We start from the raw sequence: 20552 nt of genomic DNA, 5'->3' as shown, positions 1-20552 counted from the left end.
TCCGGGCACACGGCGCTGGGTGCCCCTCAGGGAAGGATGCCCTCCTCCTGGCGCTGCCCGCTCCGGGGGAGAATGCCCGTCCCCTCCGCCGCCCGCCGTTCAGCCCACAGGCAGCCGAGGACCAGGGACGGAGCCACTGAGGCCCCAGCACGGCCAGCCCGACGGGCCCACCGAGAGACAGACCAGCACCGGCCCTGGCCCCGGAGGAGGACACGGACAGAGTCCCGCTGTCCTGTCGAGGGAGGAGGCCCAGGCTGTCCCACGAGAAACCAGGGGCCCTTCCAGGAGACCCCCTGGAGGCTGCCCAGAGGCGCTGGTTCCACAGAGACGATGGCGTAACGAGGGAGCTACGCGAGGGGGGGACGCTGGCCCGATGGCCAAGGTCAAAGGGAGAACAGAGGCCGGAGCTCAGGGCGGGGGAGGGGAGGGCTGAGGCTTCACGGGGGGGGGCTGGAGGTCGGTTGGCAGGGGCAGGGGGTCAGGGGAGACATCACAGGGCTTCCAGCCCGTGTGACACAGGGTCAGGTCTGCATCTGCACAAGTGACAGGCCACGTGGGCCACGTGGTGCCGGTGGCCACAGGAGCTCACAGGGCGTCCTCGCTGCCGAGTGAGTGAGGCTGAGAAGCCGTCTCATTCTCCAAGAGCAGCTGAGCGACGGCTCCATGGCCGCCTGGGGGGGGGGGGGGGGGACCGGGAAGCCAACTCGCTGGGCTTGTTGACAGGATGTGTGCCTCCCACCAGCAGGATAATCACCGCTATTAGCAGTGACGAGTGTGAGAGCGTGACTCCCCGTGGCTCCCTGGCGTGGCCTCCTCGGGCCTCTTCCTCCTGGCGAGTCCCGCTGGCCCAGCCCCCGCTCGGGGGCGCCTTCCTTTCCCAGCCCAGGCCCCTCCTCAGCCTCCCAGCCCCCATCACTCACTCTGACCAGCTCTTCCCGTTCCCTGCCGCCTCCTCCCAGAAGCCCTCCTTGACCACCCTCCTCTGTGCTCCCCCACCCCGATTTCTTTCTCCTTCCAAACCACACTGGCTGCTCTGACGGACCCGTCTCCTGTCCCCTCCGTCCCAGAGCCTGTGCCCACAGGCACGAGGCCGGCCAGGGACACATGGCAGGCGGTGTGGTGGTGGACGGAGCCCGGGCCAAGGCCTGTCGGGGCCGGCCACGTGTCTCCCCCCCCCCCCCCCCCCCCCCCCCGCACAAGCCCCTTCCAGGTCCCGACGAAAGCCTGTCTTTGGGGCTTCCCAGCCAGCAAAGACCTTCCTCTGGGCCGCCTCCCCTGAGCCCCCACCCCGCCCCGCCCCACCCCACCCCACCCCACCCCACCCCACCCCACCCCGCGGCCGCAGCACCAGCTCCAGGCCCCACAACCCAGGAGCACAGCTCCTGCCGCCCCACCTGCTTCCTCTGCAGATGGGGGAGGGGCCGGGCCTTGTCGTTTTAATGAGCACAGACGCGGGGCTCAGAGAGGGACAGCGGGGCCTCGGGACAGCTGGCGGGCCCTCATTAAAGCCGCAGGCGCAGTTTCCATGGCGAGGGTGCAGGCCTCCCCTCTGAGCCTCGCTGCTGGGATGAAAGGGGGCAGCCGGCAGCCGGCTCTGCCCCTCCTCCCAGCCGCCCCATGTCCCCACCCCCTGCACTGTGTTCTCAGAACATACCAGCCAGGACTCTGTCTCTATCCCATGGTGCCCCCGCCCCTGCCTCAGTGTTTGAACTCTGGGCGGTGGCGAGGGTGGTGCCAGGCAGGGCAGAGGCTGGCACCGAGGAGGGAGGACAGGGGGCTGACCCGCAGGCAGCGGGGGCGTGTGGGCCCACGGGCTCTCCTGTGCCGGAGGTGGGAGTGGAGGAGGGGCCTGGCGTGATGGTGACAGGGGCGTGGGAGCAGTCTCCACAGTGGGCGTCGGGGGTCCGAGTCCCAGGACCCCCTTGCCGGGCCTGTCCCGGGCACTACCAGCCGCTACTTTATGGGCCACAAACAGGGCCGCACAGAGGGCAGGCCCTGCCCCGCCCCCAGCCCCGCGGCCATCAAAGCCACAGGAATGAGTCTCCTGCTCACTGACCCCCGAACTGGCTGGATCAATAACCCCCCGAACCAGGCGATCAGCAGCAGAGCGGGGCTGGCTGGGGGGGGGGCCGGTCTCGGCAGCAGAGGCTGCCCCTTCCCGCCTGGAAGTAGGCCCTTTGCCATCCCTGCCCCGAGAACGGAGCCCACGGCCCCTGAATAGCGTCCATGGTCCCAAACATACCCCACGGCCCCCGAACAGACCCCATGCACTTGACCTCACGGTCTTTCTCCCAAACACCCGGAGTCCCAGCCCAGCTCCAGGAAAACACCAGACGAATCCTAACCAAGGGACCCTATGAGAAGCTGGAGGCCCAGGGCGGTCCCTCAGCCCAGCCTGCGCCCTCTCCGGATGTCCACCTGCCGGCTCCAGCCTGCTCCCCTCGGGACCGCCAGAAGCCGGCTCCGGGAGAGGCCCCCGCCACCGCAGCCGCCCGCACAAGCCATGAGCCAGTCTGTGGCTGAGCGGGACTCCCCGTGGGAGCGCACTGGCCACCAGGGGGCAGCTCCTGTGCTGAGTGTCTGCCCCCTGGTGGCCAGTGCGTGTTATAGCGACTGGATGTTCTGTTCAGTCGATTTGCATATTAGCCTTTTATTACATAGGATACCTGTAGGATGCTTAAAGGCCAAGGCCTCCTGAGCCAGAGGGTCTGAGGCACGTCCCTCCAGACCGGCCCAGCGGGGTAGGATGATGACGTGGACGTGGTGTCCAGGGTGGGATCCCAGAACGGGACGCAGACATTAGCAACCCTGGGAGCTCAGGCAATAACGCAGCCGGGCGGCTCTGACTGTGGCAAGCGCGCCTGTGAGTGGACGATCTGAGCAGCCAGGGAGACGGCAGAGTGGGGAACAGACCCCACAGCCTATGGACAGACCCCGCGGCCTTTATCACTCTGCTGAAACCAAACAGCCTGCATTGTCATCCCCCTCATCATCACTTTATCACCATCACCACCATCATCTTCATTATCTTCACCATCATCATCACCATCATTATCATCACCATCATCTTCATTATCTTCACCATCATCATCATCATCATCACCACCATCACCACCACCACCATCACCATCACCACCACCACCACCACCACCACCACCATCACCACCATCACCATCAACATCACCCCTCATCTTCATTATCTTCACCATCATCATCACCATCACCATCACCACCATCATCTTCATTATCTTCACCATCATCATCACCATCACCATCACCACCAACATCTTCATTATCTTCACCATCATCATCATCATCACCATCACCACCACCACCACCATCACCACCACCACCACCACCACCATCCCTCATCTTCATTATCTTTACCATCATCATCACCATCATCATCTTCATTATCTTCATCAGCATCATCACCATCACCATCCCTCATCTTCACTGTCATCCCCCTCATCATCACTTTATCACCATCACCACCATCATCTTCATTATCTTCACCATCATCATCACCATCATTATCATCACCATCATCTTCATTATCTTCACCATCATCATCTCTCCCTCCCGTCAGCCCGGGAGGAGGCTGCATCATCATCACCACCATCACCACCACCACCACCACCACCATCACCATCACCACCACCACCACCATCACCACCACCACCACCACCATCACCATCACCATCACCATCACCCCTCATCTTCATTATCTTCACCACCATCACCATCACCATCACCACCATCACCTTCATCTTTTTCTTCCTCGTCATCATCACGGCACCCCCAGCACTGACCACAGGGTTATCTCATCACCGGCATCAGCCCCATCCGGTGAGGACCAGCCCCATCCTTTAGCCCGAGGACAGGGCGCGCCTCTCCCTCCCGTCAGCCCGGGAGGAGGCTGGGCCTCCTATCTCGGCCGGCCCAGAGCGATTTATTTCCAATCATGTCCCATCGATCCTGTCAGGCAAACAAATGCGACCAGCACAGCGGGGTCCCCGCAGAATCTGGAAATGTCAGCCGCTCCGCCGGCCCCTCGCGCGAGCACACAGCTGAGCTGGCGACAGCTGATGAATAAGCCATCACGGTGACAGGGTGACACGGGAGGGGCAGCAGAGGAGGGCGTCATCCCGAAAGGCTGCCAGGCGCTAGGTCCCGCCGAGGCAGCGAGCGGCCACTTCGAAGGTCGGCTCCGGGACCAGGAGCAGGGACACATGAGCGGGAAGGGCACTGCCCGGCCCCGTCTCAGCTCCAGCTCCTGAGCCCGGCCCCGGGGGCTCCCTGAGCCGCCCACAGCGAGGTGCTCTGTGGCTCAGACAGGAGGACGCCAGTCACAGAGGCCTCCACAGGAAGCGGCAGGAACACGCCAGCGAACAAAGATTACCCGCAGGACAGCAGCCCCGCACTGCTCCTCCAGGGCCCAGCCTCCCGCTCCGGGCTCACCCCCGCCTGCCTCACCCCCCCTGCCTCACCTCCAGTGTCCTCACCCCCGCCTGCCTCACCTCCAGTGTCCTCACCCCCGCCTGCCTCACCCCCCCTGCCTCAGCTCCAGTGTCCTCACCCCCGCCTGCCTCACCCCCCGCCTGCCTCACCCCCGCCTGCCTCACCCCCGCCTGCCTCACCCCCCCTGCCTCACCTCCAGTGTCCTCACCCCCGCCTGCCTCACCCCCCCTGCCTCATCCCCGCCTGCTTCACCTCCGCCTGCCTCATCCCCGCCTGCCTCACCCCGCCTGCCTCACCTCCAGTGTCCTCACCCCCGCCTGCCTCACCCCCCCTGCCTCATCCCCGCCTGCTTCACCTCCGCCTGCCTCACCCCCGCCTGCCTCACCCCGCCTGCCTCACCTCCAGTGTCCTCACCCCCGCCTGCCTCACCACCACCTTCTTCACCCCCCCTGCCTCACCCCCGCCTGCCTCACGTCCAGTGTCCTCACGGGGAGCCCGCAGGGCTGGGCCACAGCAGCCTGCGGCCCACGGGGGGCCCTCGCCCCATCCTCACCCTCACGTCAGTCACGTGCGTGAGAGCCAGAGGCCAGGACAGCACAGCAACCCAGCCGACAGCTGAGGTCACCGAGGCTCGGAGGTGCGTGCTGCACCCACCCATCCCCCTCGCGCTGGGCGGTGAACCTGGGTCCCAGAGAGAGGACGGAGGACGGAAAGACTGCAGGCACTTCTGTGCAGAAGGATCAATCGATCGGCGGACTGATCGGTTGGACCAGTGAGTGAGTTCAGCCACTGTAAGGATGCGCGTGGGTTTAATGTACAGACAACGGCAAGGCCCTGCCAGCATGTCAGCAGCTCCAGGTCATTATGGGTAATCGATAGGCTGATGTCACCGGCTGCCCACCCCACCCACCCGCACGGAGAGCCAGACCCAGCTGGGCCCTCCTCACCCCAGTTCCTCCACAGGCCTGAGCACCTTCTCCTCCTCAGTCTCCTGCTGACTCCTCACAGTCCTGCTGGCTGTCCCTTCTCCGGAAGCCTCTCACCCACCCCCTTCCCCTCCAGACGGATACAGCTGCCCTCCTGTGTGTGATGTGGGCACACACCTCCCCACTGCGCAGAATGCCTGGCACAGGTGAAGGGGTGAAGGGAAGGAAGGAAGGGAGGAAGGAAAGAAAGGAGGGTGGAAGGGAGGGAGGGATGAGGGAGGGAGGGAAGACAAGTGGAAGGATGGATGGATGGAAGGAGAGGTGGATATATAATTGGATGAATGGGTGAATGGATGATAGATGGGTTAGAGGATGAATGGGTGGGTAGATGATGGATGGATGGATGGATGATGGATGGATGGATAGATGGATAGGTGGATGGATGGATGATGGATAAGTGGGTGGATGAGTATGTGAATGAGTGGATATATGGTTGATGGATGATGGATGAGTGGGTGAGTAGGTGGATGAATGCATGGATGATGGATGGGTAGGTGGATGGGTGGGTGGGTGGGTGAATGAGTGGATAGATGGTTGATGGATGATGGATGGATGGGTGGGTGGGTGGATGGATAGATGTGGATGGATGGGTGGGTGGATGAGAGGGTGGATAATGGATGGGTGGATGGATGGATGGGTGGATGAGTGGATTGATGTGGATGGATGGGTGGGTGGATGAGAGGGTGGATAATGGATGGGTGGATGGATTGATGGGTGGGTGGATGAGTGGATGGATGTGGATGGATGGGTGGGTGGATGAGTGGATAGATGGTTGATGGATGATGGATGGGTGGGTGGGAGGGTGGGTGGGTGGATGGATGGATGGATGATGGATGGATGCAAATCTTGGAGCCTAGTTCATGACTACATGTTCTTAAACTTGTCTGTACTCCTCTTCTTGTCAACACTAGTTTAGTGTAGTGTCCACCAGCCCAGGCCCGGGTCTTGGTCTCCTCCATGAGTCTCTCTGAGGAGCCAGTGGCTGTTGAGATGTCAGTGTGACATACAGCCTGCTTCTGGGACCCCAAGCTGCTTCAGAAGCGCCCTCTACTGGTGGGCAGAGCTGTGCCATCACCTCTCTCCCGGATTCCCTGTGAGCCATTCCCAGAGGCTGCACCTCCGCTCCCCGCCACCAGCCGGCCCCTCCCCAGCCTCAGCCTCAGGCCTCGCACCCGGTTCCCTCCCACCTTCTCACCCACGTGCCTCCCTCCTTCAGCTCTGAGTGCGAGCGCCACATACACTCCCGTGGCCCTCACCTGGCCGGACTTGCTTTTTAACTACTTATTTCTCATTTATTAGGTAGTCCTCACCTGAGGACAGGTTTTTATTGACTTTAGAGAGAGAAGAAGGAAGAGAGAGAGGGGAACACCAATGAGAGAGAAACATCCATCACCGCCTCCCGTCTGTGCCCCGCAGGGAAGTAAACCACAGCGTACGTGTGTGCCTGACCAGGAACGGGGCGATGCTCCACCCACTGCGCCACCAGCCGGGGCTGAGTGACTGTCACAGCCACACGCCCACGTGTGGAGTGAGCGTGGGTGGCGTCTGCGTGCTCCCGCTCCTTCTCCAGCACGACAGGCCTGCACGGGGAGTGGTGAAACGGGGCTCCCCCTCCTCCACACCCCCCCCCCGCCCCCTGCCCGCTGGTGTCCGTGGATGGGAGACCGGCCGGTGTCACGTCCTCCGCTCACTGTCCGGACGGCGGTGGGGGGGCGCCGGCGGTGGGGGGGGGGGCGCCGGGGGGGGGGGGAGCGCCGGTGGGGGGGGGGCCGCCGGCGGTGGGGGGGGCGCCGGCGGTGTGGGGGGGCGCCGGCGGTGGGGGGGGGGGCCCCCGGCGGTGGGGGGGGGGCCCCGGCCGGTCCCTCTGGGTGCGCGGGCAGAGGCGGTGGCTGAGCGTGTCTGGGAACAGCCGGGCAGGAAGTGCCAGCAGAAGCTGCCGCCTGTCCTCCGCGGACAGCCTCGGAGGGACGGGGCGCCGCTTGGGGAAAGTGGCCGTTAGCACAGGCAGGTTCACCGCCAGGCACGCACAGCGGAGGTTCTGGAATGATCTGTGTCGTGCAATCACCGTCACTCTCGTACAGGGCATGTCTGCCCCGGAGGGGACCTGGCAGGTCACGTGTGGGTTTGAGATCCAAACTCAGGTTTCCAGGAGAGGCCTGGACAGGATTCAGGCAGGACCGTGCTCCTCCCACGGTCCCCTGTGGCCAGCAGGTCCCGGGCGGTCAGCGGGTCCGGGGGGCCATGGGGTCCCGGGCGGCCAGCAGATCCCAGGTGGTGGGTCCGGGGACCAGTCGCTGCCAGGATGGCTGTGCGTTTCCACCTGAGCCTCGGCCTCATGGCTGCCCGGGCACCAAGCCTGTGCCCACACGGGCCCTCACACTGGGACAGGCTAGGCCACTAAGCCTGTGCCCGGCTCCTGCCCCAGCCCGCTCAGTGCTCCTCTGACAGGTCTCCTTCCGGGGCCCCTGCAGCCTCAGGTGTCCACGTGGCACCTGCCTCAGGGCCCTGCGTCCCTGCCGTCCGGGCAGGGCCCTCGGCACCCAGGGTGTGGTGAGCGAGTTCCCGCCCCGGCAGCAGCAGTCACCTTCCTCCCCCAAGGTCATGGCCTCCTGCTTTGTCCTCTCAAGGCGGCGTGGGTCCCATCCAGCCACACAGACACGGGTCCCTGGAGGCCCGTCTGTGTCTCTGTCAACAACGCCCTCTCCCTCGCACCACAGAACAGGCTGCGGAAGGCTTCTCCCCAGGACGCGCCCGCTCCCCCGCCCCTGATGGCTCTGCCTGCCCCCCACTCCCAGAGCCGGAGGCTTGCTCCTGGCTCCTTCCTGCCAGGCCCCCGCCCCGTCGTCATCCTCTTGTCTAGAGCCCGTCAGTCCTGAGAGCGTCCCAGTCCGTCCTCCCCATCATGGGCCCATTTACCCGGCCATTCTGTTCTCTGGCTCCAGGGATGCCCCAGCCCGTCTCCAAAATCTCCGCCGTCTTATGGGGTTCTTACTGCCCAGCTCCTCCCACTCCTCCTTCTCCTGGGAGCTGGGGTCACTGCTCCCCTCTCCTACTCCCCCCGCCCACACCCCTTCTCCTCACTCCTCCTGCCCACACCCCTTCTCCTCACCTCCTCATGCACATACACCCCCTCTCCTCACTCCTCCTGCACCCACACCCCCTCTCCTCACCTCCTCCTGCACCCACACCCCCTCTCCTCACTCCTCCCACCCACACCCCCTCTCCTCACTCCTCCTGCACCCACACCCCCTCTCCTCACTCCTCCCACCCACACCCCCTCTCCTCACTCCTCCTGCACCCACACCCCATCTCCTCACTCCCCCCGCCCACACCCCTTCTCCTCACCTCCTCCTCATCTCCTCCTGCACCCACACCCCCTCTCCTCACCTCCTCCTGCACCCACACCCCCTCTCCTCACCTCCTCCTCATCTCCTCCTGCACATACACCCCCTCTCCTCACCTCCTCCTGCACCCACACCCCCTCTCCTCACTCCTCCTGCACCCACACCTTGGCAGACACGGAAAGGCTAATCTGTATGAGACTTAATCGCCCTCCCGTCACAAGACCGGGCTCCTGTCCCGTGTCCTTAGGTGTGTGCTATGGCCGCGTGGGCTCGCTCACTGCGCTGGGGCGATGCCACCCCCCGCCCGAGGCGCGGCAGCCCTGCGGTTAGAGCAGTCACCGCTAATTGCCTCTCTCGGGCTAATTGCACGGCGGGGTCATTTGAGCATTAAGTTTATTCACATTCCTAATCGCGGTATCCTTTCGCAAACAGGACCCACCCCGGAGGCGCCCATCATTCCAAACAACAAGAAAGTCCGCTGACGCAAAGCTCAGCTTCCGGCCGCCTCGAGGTCACTGGGGCCTGAGAGGCCAGGTCAGGGTGAGGGAGGCGGGAACCCATGCCTTCCGCCGGGCTCAGGGCCGCCTCCTGGCCCAGCACGCCGCCCCGCCCGTGTCGGGACCGCCTGCTCTCTGCTCTCCCGTCTGTGAGGAGCGCGGCGCAGGCAGGACGCTCGGGGGCCTGGTTTTCGGCGGTGGTGCAGAGGGTGAGTGCAGGCGGAGCTCGGGCCTGGGGTCCCGTCCACGAAGCACCCTTCCAGCTGGGAGGGAGGGGTGCATGTGCCCAGAGAGCCCAGCAGGTGGCACCGAGTGTTCTTCCCTGAAGAATGTCAATCATTTCGTTTTCATTGGAAAGCCAATTCTATTGTGCTTCTATTTTTATATAAATATACCAGAGGCCTGGTGCACACAATTCGTGCGCGTGGGGGGTCCCCTCAGCCCAGCCTGCACCCTCTCCAATCTGGGACCTCTGGGGTATGTCTGACTGCCAGTTTGGGCCTAAACCAGCAGTCAGACATCCCTCTCACAATACAGGGCCACTGGCTCATAACTGCTCACCTTCCTGCCTGCCCGATTGCCCTTAACTGCTCCCCCTGCTGTCCTGGTCACCCCCAATCTCCCCCCCCACCCACCCACCGTGGGCCTAGTCGCCCCACATAGCCTGCTGCTCAGTCCTTTGGTTGCCCCTCACTAACCTCCCTGCCAACTGGTTGCACCCACACAGCCTGTTCATTTGTCCATTCAGTTTCAATGGTCATTTAGGCTTTTATATACATAGATTTTTACTGATTTCAGAGAGGAGAGAGAGAGAAACATCAATGATGAGAGAGGATCACTGATCGGCTGCCTCCTGCACGCCCCACACTGGGGTTCGAGCTCACAACCCAGACATGTGCCCTGACCTGTGCATCCAACCATGACCTCCTGGTTCCTAGGTCCATGCCCAACCCCTGAACCACGCCGGTCAGATAGCCCTGCAGTCTTTGCTTCTCAGGAGGGAGCTCCTGTGGCCACAGGCCCTTAAGGCCTGTTGAGAAGGGATGGAGGGAGATGGCACTGGTTAGGAGCCTGGTGGCCAGGCTTTCTCCCCAGTGGCAGTGCCAGGCAGCCCCTGCCAGGCCAGGGAGTGACAGCTCATGCTCTGAGCGTGTGCACGTGTCCGCTGGCTGCTGTGACGAGCCGCCAGGCGCAGCGGCTTCACACGACGCCGGCTCCCTCGCAGTTCTGACCGTGGAAGTCGGACCTGGGTCTCCCGGGCTAAAATCCACGTGGCACCGGGCTGGCTCCTTCCGGAAGCTCAGCGGGTCTTGTCCGGCTTCCGTGGCCGTGGCCCGCCTCCCTCTGACAGTCCCCGCTGGCATTGGCAGTAATGACACACGCAGGGTCTGGGATTAGGATGCTGACGCCTTGGGGGTGGGACATTGTTCAGCCCCTGCCCCATCCATGCTGGGGGTAACAAGGCGACGGAACAGCCCAAGGACCTGGGGGTGGGACATTGTTCAGCCCCTGCCCCATCCATGCTGGGGGTAACAAGGCGACGGAACAGCCCAAGGACCTGCTGCTGTCGCCCCCCTTCCCCCCGCCCCCCCCGTGGCCCAGGCCCCACAGGCAGGCCGGCTCAGACAGGGGCGGTGGCCCTGCAGCCTCGGCCTCGCAGCCCTGGTCTCTCCGCCACGGCCCGTCCCATCGGACAGAGGGACACTGTCCTCCCGGGGGGAATGGCCCTGAGGCCCCCAGCTTTGAGGCGCTCCCCTGAGGCCGCCTCCCCTCCTCAGGAGGAAGCAGACGTGTGCTCTGGGACCCTGGGCTCTCAGAGGCGAGGGGTGCAGGCCCACGTCCAGGGAGCGAGCAGAGGAAGAGCGAGGGGAACGGACAGGACCTGTGCTGACCCTGAGCTTCGAGAGCGAGCGAGGCGGCCGAGGGTCGTGCTGTGGGCTGAACTGGGGCCCGAGTCTTAAAGCAAGAACATTCTCCTGTCCTTCCACACGACTTTGTAGTGCGTGTGTGTGTGTATGTGTGTGTGAGTGTGTGTGTGCGAGTGTGTGTGTGTGAGTGTGTGTGCATGTGCGTGCGTGTGCGTGTGTGAGTGTGCGTGTGTGTGTGAGTGTGTGTGACTGTGTGTGCATGTGTGTGTGTGTGAGTGTGTGTGTGACTGTGTGTGTGCGCGTGTGTGAGTGTGTGTGTGTGTGAGTGTGTGTGTGTGTGTGTGTGCGCGCGTGTGTGAGTGTGTGTGCATGTGAGTGTGTGTGTGCGTGTGTGAGTGTGTGTGTGACTGTGTGTGTGTGCATGTGTGAGTGTGTGTGTGACTGTGTGTGTGCATGTGTGAGTGTGTGTGTGTGTGTGCGTGTGAGTGTGTGTGTGTGACTGTTTGTGTGTGGCTGTGTGTGTGTGTGGCTGTGTGTGTGACTGTGTGTGTGTGCGTGTGTGCGTGTGTGTGCGTGTGAGAGAGACAGAGAGAGAGGCTGAGAGAGAGAGAGAGAGAGACTAGTGTTCTAACCAGCACGGATAACCACGGAGTGAAATGGGAATTCACATGAATGTTTAACAAGAGACATGACCTGACAGCACCCTGTGCCAGGCCAGCTCCCGGCGGCGCTCGCTCCCCCCACCCTGTTCTCGCCGCCAAGTCAGCGCTCGGCCAGCGCTGGGGGATGGGGGCAGCAGGGAGGCGGGGGCAGGTCCGGGACTGCCAGGCCCGGGTGTCGGGTGTGCACGGCAACGCATGGATACCAGGCAGGCACCGGGGGCATGTGCTCTGGGCACCGGGGGGACACGCCGGGCACCAGGCAGACACTGTACCATAGGTGCCGGGGGGACACGCTGGGCACCAGGCGGACACTGTGCCCAGGCACCAGGGGGACACGCCGGGCACCAGGGGGACACTGTGCCAAGGCACCGGGGGGACACGCCGGGCACCAGGCGGACACTGTGCCCAGGCACCGGGGGGACACGCTGGGCACCAGGCGGACACTGTGCCCAGGCACCGGGGGGACAAGCCGGGCACCAGGGGGACACTGTGCCAAGGCACCGGGGGGACACGCCGGGCACCAGGCGGACACTGTGCCCAGGTGCCGGGGACACATGCTCTGGGCACCGGGAGAACACGCTGGGCACCAGGCAGACACTGCCATAAGTGCCGGGGGCACATGCTCTGGGCACCGGGGGGACACGCCGGGCACCAAGCGGACACTGTGCCCAGGTGCCGGGGACATGTGCTCTGGGCACCAGGGGGACACCGCCGGGCACCAGGCGGACACTGTGCCATAGGTGCCGGGGACATGTGCTCTGGGCACCGGGGGGACACGCCGGGCACCAGGCGGACACTGTGCCCAGGTGCCGGGGGCATGTGCTCTGGGCACGGGGGGGACACGCTGGGCACCAGGCGAACACTATGCCCAGGTGCCGGGGGCACATGCTCTGGGCACCGGGGGGACACGCTGGGCACCAGGCGGACACTGTGCCCAGGTGCCGGGGGCACATGCTCTGGGCACCGAGGAGACACCGCCGGGCACCAGGCGGACACTGTGCCCAGGTGCCGGGGGCACATGCTCTGGGCACCAGGGGGACGCTGCCGGGCACCAGGCGGACACTGTGCCCAGGTGCCGGGGGCATGTGCTCTGGGCACGGGGGTGGGGGCACCATGCCGCGGGCACCAGGGCCCAGAGCTCTGATTACCTGCTGGCGAGACAGAAATAACGGGCTTCACTCTGTGAGACAGGTGGCAGTGGACTCTTAGGAAGCTGTAACGTGCTGCTGGCCTGTAATTGCTGCTTAAACGGAATCCTAATTGTATCTGCCTCTTCCCACCAAGCCCCTCCATTACCCACAGCAGGGAGGGGCCGCAGGTGACCCCCAAACCAGGGCCCCTTCTCCAGCCCTGACCCGCCTGCGGAAGCCTTCCCGCCCGCCGCCACGGGCCCCTTCCCCTTCCCACAGGAACCAGCCGAGGGCTCCGTGTCAGGCCCCTCCCGACCCCAAAGGTCCCGGAAGGTTGACACTGCGTGTCCAGCTCGCCCACGCTCCCCGGGGCCCGCCGGGATCCTGGCACGTTAGGTGCTTCCTCACCCTGAGGCCATAGGACGGGGGGTCCTCCCTCCCGGGAGCGAGCGCACAGCCTGGCGCCCGGAGGCCTGGCGCCTGCGGAGAGGCGGTGCCGGTGTGGAGGCGACCAGGGCCCCGTGCCGCCCTCCGCAGGTGCTGTCAGCCCTGTGAGCCGCGGGCCGCCCACCCCGGAAGCCAGGACCCCCGTGCCCCAGGGCTGCTCCGCTTACACTGCCGGGGCCCCGTGGCCAGGCTGGCATCGGGGATCTTCCCGGGGGTCTCCCCAGGAACCTGGGGGAGGGGCGGCCCTGCACGGACCGGCCAGCCGGCGGCCGAGGGGGACCCCCTCAGCCACACAGACGCGGAGCTCGGCTGAGAAATCAGAGCCGCATGGAGACGCGGTCCCAGAGGAGCCTGAGCCGAGCGGCTGGTGTCCTGCCTAAGGACGCCACCCACCGAGGCCTCCTGCCCGGCAGTGCCCGCCCTCCGTGCTGCTTCGATCGAGGCTGCCTCCGGCCGAGAAGACCGAGGCACCGGCTGGCACTCAGAGCCCTTCCCAAGCCCTGCCCGCCAGTCCCTTACAGCCCTGTGAGGCGGACGACGGCGGACCTGGGCGGGCGGTGCCGGAGCGGCGGACAGCAAGGTGGGCGGCAAGAGCAGCAGGCGGCCAGGGCCCCGGCAGGCCCGGCTGTGGGTGACCAGGGCCTGGCAGGACCCAGGACTGGCTGTGCGGGTGGCCAGGTTCCCGGCAGGACCGGCTGTGGGTGACCAGGGCCCGGCAGGACCGGCTATGGGTGACCAGGGCCTGGCAGGACCCAGGACTGGCTGTGCGGGTGGCCAGGTTCCCAGCAGGACCGGCTGTGGGTGACCAGGGCCCAGCAGGACCGGCTGTGGGTGACCAGGGCCCGGCAGGACCGGCTGTGGGTGACCAGGACCCGGCAGGACAGCCGTGTGGTGCCGCGGGCACCTACCTTCCTCTTGTTGGCAGGGCAGATGAAGAAGCTGTCGATGACGGTGGTGAAGCCGGGCTGGATGGCCAGCTTGGTGTAGGTCGTCCCGAAGTCAGAGGACCTGGGGAAAAGGACACGCCGTCAGGACTGGCCCTGGAGCCAGCAGCACTGAGTCCACGGCATACGCCACGTGGGCCACGGGCCGCCCCGTACCCCCACCCCCCCCTGTACCCCCACCCCGCCCCATAACCCCCCATCCCACCCCGTACCCCCACTCCGCCCCGTAACTCCCACCCCGCCCCATACCCCCACCCCGCCCCGTACCCCCCACCCCCCCCCGCCCCGTAACCCCCACCCCGTACCCCCACCCAGCCCCGTACCCCCACCCCCCCCCGTACCCCCACCCCGCCCCATACCCCCACCCCGCCCCATACCCCCACCCCGCCCTGTACCCCCACCCCGCCCCGTACCCCCCACCCCGCCCCGTTACCCCCACCCGCCCTGTACCCCCCACCCTGCTCCATAACCCACCATCCTCCACCCCGTACCCCCACCACGCCCCGTTTCTCCCCACCCCACCTGTACCCCCCCACCCTGCTCCATAACCCCTATCCCACCCCGTACCCCCACCCTGCCCGTTACCCCACCCGCCCCATACCCCCACCCGCCTTGTACCCCCCACACCGCCCCGTACCCCCACCCGCCCCATAACTCCCACCCCGCCCCGTACCCCCACCCCGCCCTGTACCCCCACCCCGCCCCGTTTCCCACACCCCGCCCCGTACCCCCCACCCTGCCCCATACCCCCACCCGCCCTGTACCCCCACCCTGCTCCATAACCCCCATCCCACCCCGTACCCCCACCACGCCCCGTTCTCCCCACCCCACCCTGTACCCCCCACCCTGCTCCATAACCCCCATCCCACCCCGTACCCCCACCCCGCCCCATAACTCCCATCCCACCCCGTACCCCCACCCCGCCCCGTACCCCCACCCCGCCCTGTACCCCCACCCTGCTCCATAACCCCCCATCCCACCCCGTACCCCCACCCTGCCCCGTTCTCCCCACCCCGCCCTGTACCCCACCCTGCTCCATAACTCCCACCCCACCCCGTACCCCCACCCCGCCCCGTAACCCCCCACCCGCCCCCATACCCCCACCCCGCCCCTAACCCCCACCTGCCCCGTACCCCCACCCCGCCCATTACCCCCACCCCGCCCCCCCGTACCCCCCCCCCGCCCCGTAACCCCCACCCCGCCCCATACCCCCACCCCGCCCCGTACCCCCCACCCCGCCCAGTACCCCCACCCCGCCCCGTACCCCCACCCTGCCCTGTACCCCGCACCCCGGCGGCAGGAGGCGGGCTCCCGGGGGCGCGGGAAGTCACTCTGGCCGGAGCGGAGACCGGGCACCCGTGTTCCCTCGGAGGAGCAGGGCGGGAGCAGGCCCGGGCCCCTTGGCAGGAAGGTGTGGTCCCACCATCACCCAGTGCCTCCCTGCCTGGTGCTGTCCTCCGGGTCATTGCTGCCCACACCGTCTCCTTCCCCTCACAGGTTCCCCGTTCCTCCCAGGCCCCGTCCCGCCATCAGCTCAGGTCGGAGAGCGGGTCTGCGGTGACGGCGTCTGCATGAGGTGTATTCCAAGCAATGAGCTCTGCCTCTCCCGTGTGTCGGGGTTTGAGGGGCGCCTGGGGGAGCCTGGGGTAAGCACCCCGCTCTGTGGTGATTCTGCCGCCGACCCAGGGGGACGGGGGACGGGCCAGACGCCCCATGAGGGAGTCTTGTCTCTCCCCAGGAGCAGGGTGAGAGGAGGGAGCCGGGTCCAGCCTGCGGCTCCTGCAGGGCCTGCCTTTGTGGGTGCGGAGACCGAGGGAGCCGGGCGGAAGGGCTGGGCCCCCAGAAAAAGCGCCCTGGGGTGCTCCCTGGTGTCTGATGGGGCGGAGGGCCCAGGCTGGGGTTATGCCGGGCGGAGGCGAGGCCTGGGACCCTGAGCGGTGGGTGTGGAGACATCGGGAGGCAGTGGGCTCGCTTCTCCTCCTGTCTGGAAGCGCACACGGCACGTCCCGGGAGCAGGTCAGCACCCTGCGTGCCCTGGAGCGAGGCAGACCCTCCGCCCGGCCAGGCCGCTCTGCAGACAGGAAGCGCCTCAGGAAGAAGAGGAGTGACAATGGAAGCTGACTCCTGAGGCCACGCCGGGCTCTGACTCCTGAGGCCATGCCAGGCTCTGACTGACTCCTGAGGCCACGCCGGCTCTGACTGACTCCTGAGGCCACGCCGGGCTCTGACTGACTCCTGAGGCCACGCCGGGCTCTGACTGACTCCTGAGGCCACGCCGGGCTCTGACTGACTCCTGAGGCCACGCCGGGCTCTGACTGACTCCTGAGGCCTCACCGGGCTCTGACTGACTCCTGAGGCCACGCCAGGCTCCGAGGGGCTTCCCGGTCCAGCCACCACCTCCAGGTGGGCAGACGGCGGGCAGAGGGAGTGGCTAGAATTCCAGCGGAGGGGGGGGGGCGGAAGGGAAGGGGGCAAGAAGAAACCTTGGCAGGTGGGGTAAGCGATGAAGCCAGAGAGGCCAGGCTCCCCTCAGAGCCCTCAGCGGGCCGGGCCAGGTTAGCCCTGGATGGAGCCTCAGGAAAATTCCCGGCGTTTAATAACCACCAACTGGAACGTTCCCGTCCCACAGGCCAACCGCCTCGTCTGGGCATCGTTTCAAACAATGGAGCCGTGACATCAGAGAGCGGCTGCCCGAGAAGAGGGAGACGGAACGCCGCCCTGGAAATTCCTCCTCCAGCTTACTGCCGTTACAGCCCGGCCCCCCTCCCGCCCCCCTCGGCACAACCGCCGTTTTCACTGTCTCCGATACTCCGGTGGGTCCCCTCCCGCAGACCTCCCAGGCCGAGGGCCAGGCCCGGCGCCTCCGAGCGAGCGAAGCTTCTGTCTGGCTTTTAAACGCGGGCTCTTGGAGCCGAGAAACTCTGACCGCTCCAGGTTTTAAAAACGAGAGTTTGCAGGGCACCGAGTTTGTCTGCAATTCCCGGCACGGAGCCCCGGGAGCCGCAGTGGCTTTCCCAGGGTGTGATGACTCCCTCGGCTTCTGCATCCAACAGCTCCAACGGAGGAGGGAAATGTGAGGAGGGCCAAAACCGGTTTGGCTCAGTGGATAGAGCGTCGGCCTGCGGACTGAAGGGTCCCAGGTTCGATTCCGGTCAAGGGCCTGTACCTTGGTTGCGGGCACATCCCCAGCAGGGGGTGTGCAAGAGGCAGCTGATCGATGATTCTCTCTCATCGATGTTTCTAACTCTCTATCCCTCTCCCCTCCTCTCTGTGAAAAACCAATAAAATTTTTTTAAATGTAAGGAGGCCTTCGCGCCAGGAGAGCCGGGCGGGGGGAGGTGGGGGGTGGAGGGAGGGAACCTTATTTTTAATGTCGGGAGGAATCTGACAAGGCAAAGCTCAAAACCGAAGGAGAAACGAAGCCACAATGAGAAAGACCAGAGAAATGCTCTAAGTCGTGAAATCGGGGACCTCTGGTTGACGCGATTCGATGACAAAAAGTTCATGGACAAAACAAAGGTTGGTTCAGTGATAAAACTGAATAGTGAGGCCAGTGACCCACAGAGCCCCACTCCAAACCGTCCCCAAAGGCAGTTCTCCCCCCGAGACGGCCACAGGCACTGCTGACGCCCGCGTGCTCTCAGCACCCGGCCCTGTGAGAGCCAGAGGGCCCTCGGACCCCTGGCCTCCACCCACGCATAGGCCAGAGGCCCAGAGAGGGGCAGCCACGCGTCTGAGGCCCACAGCAGCCAGAGACAGAGGGGTGACTCTGCCTGAGGTCCCTGACTCACGGCCAGGGTGTCTGCCCCGGCTGCCCCACCGGCCTCAGGCAGACGGCGGCAGGACAGATGCTGCGGCCACCCGCCTCGGAGCTGCGCTCGAGAAGACGGGACCGAGCTGAAGCCTCACCCCTGCAGCCCCCGAGGCTTCTAAACGCGCCCGGTCTGCGGAGAGTGCAAACCACCCAACCCAAAGGCTCCCGTCTGCCCTCGTGTCTGCGGGCAGGCCCTGGGCGCTGGCAGGACAGACAGGCATCCTCCCTCCCCACAGGGAGACCCTGCTCCACCCACCGAAAAGCGCCCCTCCCCACCGCAGCCAGGGGCGCAGCTCAGCCTGGCCTGGGCTTGCTGGCCGTGCAGCTGGCAGGCCCAGCCTCGGACGCCAGCGGCAGCTTGCGGCCGGTGCTCTGGCCCCTGGCCCGCGACACGGAAGCTACACGACCAGCCCACCTCCGGGCGTCCTGCTCCGGCCTGAACAGGGTGAGAGCTTGCTAAAGTCAAGGAATGCTGTCCAGACCGCCTCCACAGCGAAACCAATGGCAGGGACCACTGCAGGAGCTGCGGCCCTCCCTCTCCTGGTCCCTCTGCACGACCTCCCCGCCCCCCGGCACCGTAACCACGTCACACGCTCCGCTGTCCGGGCGGGAAGCCGAAGGCGGCAGACGTGGGCAGGACACACTTCTCGGGCTCGAGGATCCCACCTGACAGCTAAACAATAGCAGACGCCTCTGAGAGCTCGCACATTGTGAGTTGAGCCACTTGAGACGGCGCGGCAGGGAGCAGCCTGGGCCTGGGAGCCGGGGCCGGCGGCACGTCACATCCTGGGCGCACAGCCGGTGGGCGATGCAGCGGTTCCCGCTCTGCGCGGCGCCCGGTGAGAAGATGAATGTGCCGGGGGTTATTACAACGATGGGAGGCGCTGACACCGGCCGGAGGAGCCAGCGCCCAGCAGGTCCTGAGTGCGTCTCCGTGTCGGCCGCTCTGCCGCCAGCGAGGCCACGTGGACGAGAAGCGCTGAGCCGAGGGCCCGGGCACTGGGACGTCACGTCCGGCTCTCCCGGTCACTGCCACGTCTGTGTTTCTAGGAGGTGTCACCGTTTGTCCCCAGAAGCTCTGTGACTGTTCCTACGCTTCCGTCCAATAGGCCAGGAGCTCAGGGTGGCAGGCACACGTGCGGGCCTCCCGTGGGAGTGTGGCCTGTCCCTCTCCAGGGTCAGGACCTCCCGTTCGGGGCTCCTGAGGGGACGGCGAAGACGGCTGCTGTTCCGTGTGTTCTTTTTTATTTTTTTAATATATCTTATTGAGGAAGGGAGAGGGACAGAGAGTTAGAAACATCGATGAGAGAGAAATATCCACCAGTTGCCTCCTGCACACCCCCTACTGGGGATGTGCCCGCAACCAAGGTACACGCCCTTGACCGGAATCGAACCTGGGACCTTTCAGTCCTCACGCCGACGCTCTATCCACTGAGCCACACCGGCTCTGGCTTTCCGTGTATCTTATCGGAGCCCCGCTGGCTCGGACGAGCTGGGCTCACCCAAAGAGAGGCAGGGGAGCCAGAGCCGGCGCCCGCACTGGCAGGGCCTCTGTCAGCCGTTTCCTTTGGGAACAGGCTCTCGGGCGGAATCTGTCCAGCAGGCGCCCGGAGAAAAAGGAGACGCTGGTTCTTTGAGAGAGTGAAGCAGAGCATGGAAAGAGGCCCTGCGCCCTGAGGGTCCGGCACTGCCTTCCCCCGGACGCCCAGGCCGACGGGGCGTGGGGCGGGCAGTGGGGGCGCGTGGGGTGCAGGCTGCCCCCCTCCCCCCGGCAGCACGACGGCCACGCCCGGTGACGGGTCACCAGACGTGGCTTTAAATCCAGCTCTCCCACTTCCGGCCGCGCGGCCTTCGGCCGGTCCCTCCATTCTGCACCTCCTGCCTCCTGTCCTAAGCCGTCCCGGCCGAGGCAGGCTGAGAGCGGGCACCCCGGGGAGGGACGGGGTTTCCGTGGGGCCAGGACAGGAGGGGACACACAGGCTGCCCGGCGGCGGCCCCCGGACGGCCGATCGGGCCGCGGCGACCCCCTTAGTGAGCGGTTTTAGTGTTTGGTTCCTGCCCGAACCCCCCCTGTCCTCTTCCAGTGACTCTCTCGCATTCACAGAGGATCCCACAGAGCACAGAGATGGCTGCCCAGCTCAGAACCGTCAGCCCCGGGGCCGCCAGGGCCACAGCCTCCTCTTCCCCACCACACCCCAGCCCCCAGGAATTGGGACTTTCGGGGAGGACAGTCACTCAGACGGCCGTGCTCGCGGGCATGGTGCTCCGAGGCCCGTGAGGCCCGGCTGCGGCCGCCCCAGAACTTCCTTCCCGGTAAGCGGCTCGGGTCTAGCCTCACAGGTTCCCTGCTTTGGTGAGCACACAGGCCCTGAGGGCCAGACACAGCCTGGAGGCCACCG

At 65.6% G+C, this 20552-nt stretch overlaps 1 protein-coding gene across 1 annotated transcript in view; it reads right to left on the bottom strand.

Moving 5' to 3' along the window:
- The window catches only part of LOC118719714 (VPS10 domain-containing receptor SorCS2-like), a gene marked incomplete at its 3' end in the record, with an annotated part of 156071 nt that overhangs the window by 44746 nt on the left and 90773 nt on the right, over positions 1 to 20552 (bottom strand). The window contains exon 4 of the mRNA XM_036439450.2: positions 14304 to 14403. Within this exon, the coding sequence (XP_036295343.2) occupies positions 14304 to 14403 (100 nt within the window). The remainder of the gene's footprint in view (positions 1 to 14303; positions 14404 to 20552) is intronic.

Source organism: Pipistrellus kuhlii, unplaced genomic scaffold (genome assembly GCF_014108245.1).
Source record: "Pipistrellus kuhlii isolate mPipKuh1 unplaced genomic scaffold, mPipKuh1.p scaffold_m20_p_154, whole genome shotgun sequence".
NCBI lineage: Eukaryota > Metazoa > Chordata > Mammalia > Chiroptera > Vespertilionidae > Pipistrellus > Pipistrellus kuhlii.
Note: the sequence above shows the minus strand (reverse complement) of the source record. Positions and strands in the feature narration are given on the sequence as shown.